At 34.5% G+C, this 5,427-nt stretch overlaps 1 protein-coding gene across 1 annotated transcript; it reads right to left on the minus strand.

The window, feature by feature from the left end:
• Positions 1–771: 771 nt before the first annotated feature.
• On the minus strand, positions 772–2,830 carry LOC130989456 (uncharacterized). Its single transcript, XM_057913471.1, has 4 exons — positions 2,666–2,830; positions 2,381–2,518; positions 1,704–1,772; positions 772–1,402 (listed from the first exon to the last, which is right to left on the minus strand). Exon 4 carries the CDS (start codon positions 1,352–1,354, stop codon positions 911–913), a length of 444 nt encoding a protein of 147 aa, XP_057769454.1. The 5' UTR covers positions 1,355–1,402; positions 1,704–1,772; positions 2,381–2,518; positions 2,666–2,830; the 3' UTR covers positions 772–910.
• Between the last annotated feature and the right edge of the window lie 2,597 nt (positions 2,831–5,427).

Here is a 5,427-nt window from a genome sequence, read left to right on the forward strand (position 1 = left end):
CGGCGGCAGCCCAGTCAATTGCCCAGAGTCCCTCTTCCAGTCGACACAGCGGCGAACCAAAAATTTTGGCATCGGTTTCATAAACCGAATCGAAACCGATGGTTTTGCCGGTTCGATTTCGGTTCGGTTTGGAACATACAATTGGTACAGTTCGGTGCCGATTTTAGGCATCTGTTCGGTTTTCGGTTTTGAATTTTTGGTTCGATTTTACACCGAACCGAACCGATGCTCACCCCTAGTTAATGCATAGTTAAATTAATTTAATTAATATTAAATTTTATTATTTCCATCGTGAATGTGTCATAATAGTGTTATTTTTAATTTTTTATTTTTATATGGATAGTTACTACGTCTCATAATAGTGTTATTTTTAATTTTTTTATTTTTATATGGATAGTTACTACGTCTGTAATTAAGTTTTAATAATTATTTTGTAAAAAATATTACCTTCGCTATAAGGTCGTTAAAATACGAAATTTTTTTGTTTTAATTAAACCTATATCAATATAGGTAAAATACAATAATCTCAATACATATAAAACCGTTGCAAAATAATATAATTCACAAATGTTTGAATAATAAGATACTAATTTGGAAAAATAACAACATATTATAAGTGTGTAGTGGGCCGATATATATTTATATGGTTTATGTAATGTTATACGATTTGCATGAGATGTATACCGAAGGAGGGAGAGAAATAGAGAGAAGGTTAGATAGGCACACACCAATATATATCTGGTGGTCCCAACTCAACAACCAATAGCAGCAATATCCAAATAATAAAAATAACATTTAAAAAGATAAAAGTGCAATTTTAAAGAAGTGCACAGCTTAAAGAAGTGTATGCCTTATATCAGTATTAACAAAAGTATCTGCGCCTTTTCCTTTGAATCTCGGCATCCCAAACTCACATTTCTTTTGAGCCATTTTCCCCCTCCACTTCCATGGCAAAACTCGGTTCTCCTCCAGACTCCAGCTTCACTGGGGTTGGGGTTGGGGGAGGGGGGGACATTCCATCAAGGCTGTTGAACATCCTCGAGGATGATTGGAAGAACTGCAGAATACGGGTGAGCTGTTGTTGCATCTCCGACTGCCTAGTTTCCATTTCTGTCTCCCTCCGACGCCACTCCTTCAACTCCGCCTGTATTGCAGCCTCCCTCTGTCGTCGCTCCTCCATTTCAGCCTGTAAAGCAGCCTCCCTCTGCTGTGTTTGCTGTAACTCCGCCTGGAGCTGTGCAATCTGAGCGGAGAATGTTGTTGAAGGAAACTGAGACGTGCTCGTTGAATGAGTGCTCGTCAAACCAGAAAAACGCATTTGCGACATCGTGCCCAGTCCTAGATCCGGCGTCATCACCTCCCTACAGAACTGACATACGTCATCTGGAGTGACATCCCGACCCTGAGCAGAGTGTAATTGTGAGCCAAATTTTGATGCACAGCTTACAACTCAAAACGTGAGTGACAAGAATAGAGGTGCATGCTTAAAAGTCTTAGCTAGGATTGGATGATTTCGAAAGAAGCCCCTCACCTAAATTGGTCCATCGATAAGTGCGCTCCAAATACAAGCAAACCCCCATATGAGGGAGACACAGTGTACGACATTTGGCTCCTACCGGAGCAAATATCGTACCCGAGAAAAAAGTACAGACGGGAAAAGTTTCTTAATCTCCAGAATGAGCCAGTAGTACTTAACTCCATACCTCCCTAAGAATCTTTGGAGCGAATCCAGTGGCTTCAAATGAGGTGAATGGTTGAGGGACTTTGTCTCCCTAGCCAAATTAAAAGAATGAAACCAGTTATAATTTACAAAGGATTAATATGGAAACTAAAAGATCAGACACACACAGCAGCACCTCAAGGGAAAAACAAATAGGTGAAGAAAATAAAAAAAACAATTAATACTAAAGATGCCACAACAGGACATAAATGTTTGAACAATATTTGAAATATCAAAGACATGACTAGAAGAATTTTGTGGTTAAAGGAACCCTACTCAATTCTCATTTAAACAGCATAACACACTGAAAGAAGATGGAGCACAATGATGGACAAAGTTGAGCTCGCTAAAAATTGTTGAAAATAATTTACCATATCATATTCTATTCTTATGCAAGTTAGTTCGGCCCTTTAATTCTTTTATTCTGATATATCATTCGATTTTTACTTCCAGACCTCACAGACTTAATCACTGTAACACCTTAATTTCATGCAATTTTTTCCAACTCTTCCCTTTACTCTTCTACAAAACTGAATGAAACAACTTTAGCAGACAGACATGCAATCAACTGCACGATGTTATTCATCTATAGAATTTGGACAAAATAACTGAAGCAGACAAAGAATCGCAATCAACTGCACAAGTTAAATAGATACTTACAGTCACAGAAATTTCATGACGCTGGCGATAGGTTCCAGCAGCAATACTTTCTGCATCATTGGAAGTATGAGGTCCATATCCAACACTCGCTTTCACCTCGACATCACTCTGTGAATAATATGATCTGCGTCTGGTGGCCTAGTACAAAGTAGTGAAAAAGTGAGCACATCTAGTGATTTAGCTTACTTATCATGGGCATAGCTAAGATGCCAATAAACCCATAGAAAAGAAGCATTCAACGTTTTAATAAATGCATCCCACATAAAGACTGCATATATGCTTTACAAGCACCACTTGGGCCACCTGATAAGCTACCGACACAGAAGCCTTTGCTGATTCATTGCTAGCTTTATATCGTCCTTGAGGGGACTTCCGAACCGATGAACTCAAAGATTTATTAACTGGCGCATAGCTTGTGTGACCAGGGGCAACAGGTTTTCTCGTATTGAGTTATATTGGTCTCTGGGTTCCAATAGTAAACGTATCCAGTCTTATCATCAACCAGACCCTTCCATGGTTTTGGGAGTGCAGGGTCCTCAGGTGCATAACTAATACCAGCTGCAGCAGCTGCCATATCAAAGCTTCCATATTGAGTACATGAATCATAAATTGCAAAAAATCCCAAAGAGAGGAGCCAAGAGAAATCAGAAAGGGAAAGCAAAACGAGTTTACCAGAATTGTCAGTTGAGATTAATACAGAACTGCAGCTATTTTAGCTGAAATGAATTGCAAGATACTACCAAAATAAAAGTTCGTACTACGCTTAATGCTAGAAAGAAAATGTCGCAAACTTTGGACTGAAACTAGATCGTACAAAGGGGTAAAAGCATTTCTATATACATATTTTAGTATGCTTACCAACATGAAACTTCCATTTTCATAATCGAGGTTGTGAAGGAACAAAAAGAAGTAGTGAAATGCCATAGTTTAACTATTCACGCCATAACAGCAAGCAACAGACATCAGAACCCCAAAATCCTGATCCGAAACCCTAATAAAATTACTAAGACAATACCACCAAAAATAACACACAATTCCCAACCACCGCACCTGGATCTATAAAGTAAATGCAAATTCGCAGCTGAAATATCAAAATCAAGCAGCTAAGTAAAGAGATCGTTACCCGCGCGTCATTTCAGAATAACAAAACAGAAAAGCTCTTCTGTTCCATATCGCCTCTCCTCTCCATCTCTCTCTCTTCTCTCACTCACACTGAGTTTATATCAATTATACACTGATTTTAATCAATTACATGTGAAGACATTTAAAATATAGTAAAAAATCTATATGAATTAGTATATATTTATGAATTTTACATTTTAATCAGGTCCAATCAATATCACCGTTTCATTTATTATTTATTTTATGTGTTATTGGTTCAATATTTAAGCTAACGTTTTTATTTTTGTAGGGAAAAAGCTCAAATTTCATTTTTTTCTTTTTTCTTTTTTAATCTGAAAGCTCAATTTCATTAAGAATAATGATTCTAAATTGTTTCGAACCCAAGTTATTTTCTGGAGTTCCACATACCTTGTGTATGAGCCCAATATTCTTTGGAGCCGTTTTTTTTTTCTTTTTATTTTTCTTCTAAAGAGCCCTTAATTTAAAGTAATTTTTGGCCCAAAGCGTTTCTTTTGGGCCCAAATTGCTAGACAGCCTTGTTCACGTAATTTTTTTGGAATGGTTTACGGATCTGTAAATTAAAGGTGATTTAACTCATGGTCCTCATTTTCTCTTTGTAGCTTTTTACTTATAAAATAATAAAAATATTTTTAAATATATTATTTTATCTTTGTAACCCTAAGTTAATTTTCTAATTTTTTTTTGAGGTAAAAGGAACTGCATTTCATCAAGAAAGGTCTTCTTGTACAATATCCACCAACCAGTAAGTTAATTTTCTAATTAGTAATAGCATTGTCTATAGTAGGGTTGTAAACGAATCGAATAGTGTCGAATATCATGATTTTGTATTCGTATTTGAATACTAACCGAATAGAATACGTATATTTCGAATCGAATATTTACCGAATACAAATATCAAAATTCGAATACCGAATCGAATACGAATTATTTGATTAGTTTACAATCGCAATGAAAAACTATGACTTGTGGTGGAAGAATGGCTTTAATTTAAAATTTTGATTTCATAAATTGTGAAGTTTTACTTTTTAACTTGTGAATAATGACTTTAATGCATGTATATTATGATTTTTTTGCATTTTCCCTTTTTAAAATTCTCAATTATTATATAATACCATAATTATTATATATATATATAATTGAATATTTGTGAATATAAAATTAAATTCATCCAAAAAAAGATGGATCTACTGTAAATTTTATAATATAAGGATGAAAATTAGTTCATTATTTATTTTAGCTCATCCACACACATATAAATATAATATTTAATTAGGTATCTACGAATATCGAATCGGATCGAATCGAATCGAATTTTCATATTCGAATTCGAATCGAATATTTTCGAATACGAATATCAAAATTTCAAATCGAATACCAAATCGAACAAAAATATTTGATTCGTTTACAACCCTAGTCTATAGCCCTAACATGAAAAAGGAACACGCGAAAAAGAGTTTATTTTGCATCAAATCAAGATTAAATTAGAGAGATGTAAACATTGCGCAATGACCTCGACATCATATACACATTTAATTAATGATAGGATCCATTTACCGTCAATAGCTTCTCTCCCTCTTTTTTCTTAAAATTTCTATGTCGAGGTAGCTAGGGATTAATTTGTTGAATTTTATGATAATTGAAAAGTTCATATATATCTGATTTGAATGGTGTATTTCTGATGTCGCTACGGAGAAAGGCTACAGAAATTTCTTCATAAAAAAGGCAAAGAAAAACTTTTTTTTTTCTATGTCATCATTTTATATTTTTGCGTAAAATTGTTTTTTTTTTTTTGTTACCCATAAATATAATTAAATATTTTTTAAATTTTATTTATATCTTTAGGGACATTATTTACAATTAACTTCCTATCCATGTACTCCCTCCCTTTCATAACAAGTGTTCTA

Source organism: Salvia miltiorrhiza, chromosome 6, assembly GCF_028751815.1.
Source record: "Salvia miltiorrhiza cultivar Shanhuang (shh) chromosome 6, IMPLAD_Smil_shh, whole genome shotgun sequence".
Lineage (NCBI taxonomy): Eukaryota > Viridiplantae > Streptophyta > Magnoliopsida > Lamiales > Lamiaceae > Salvia > Salvia miltiorrhiza.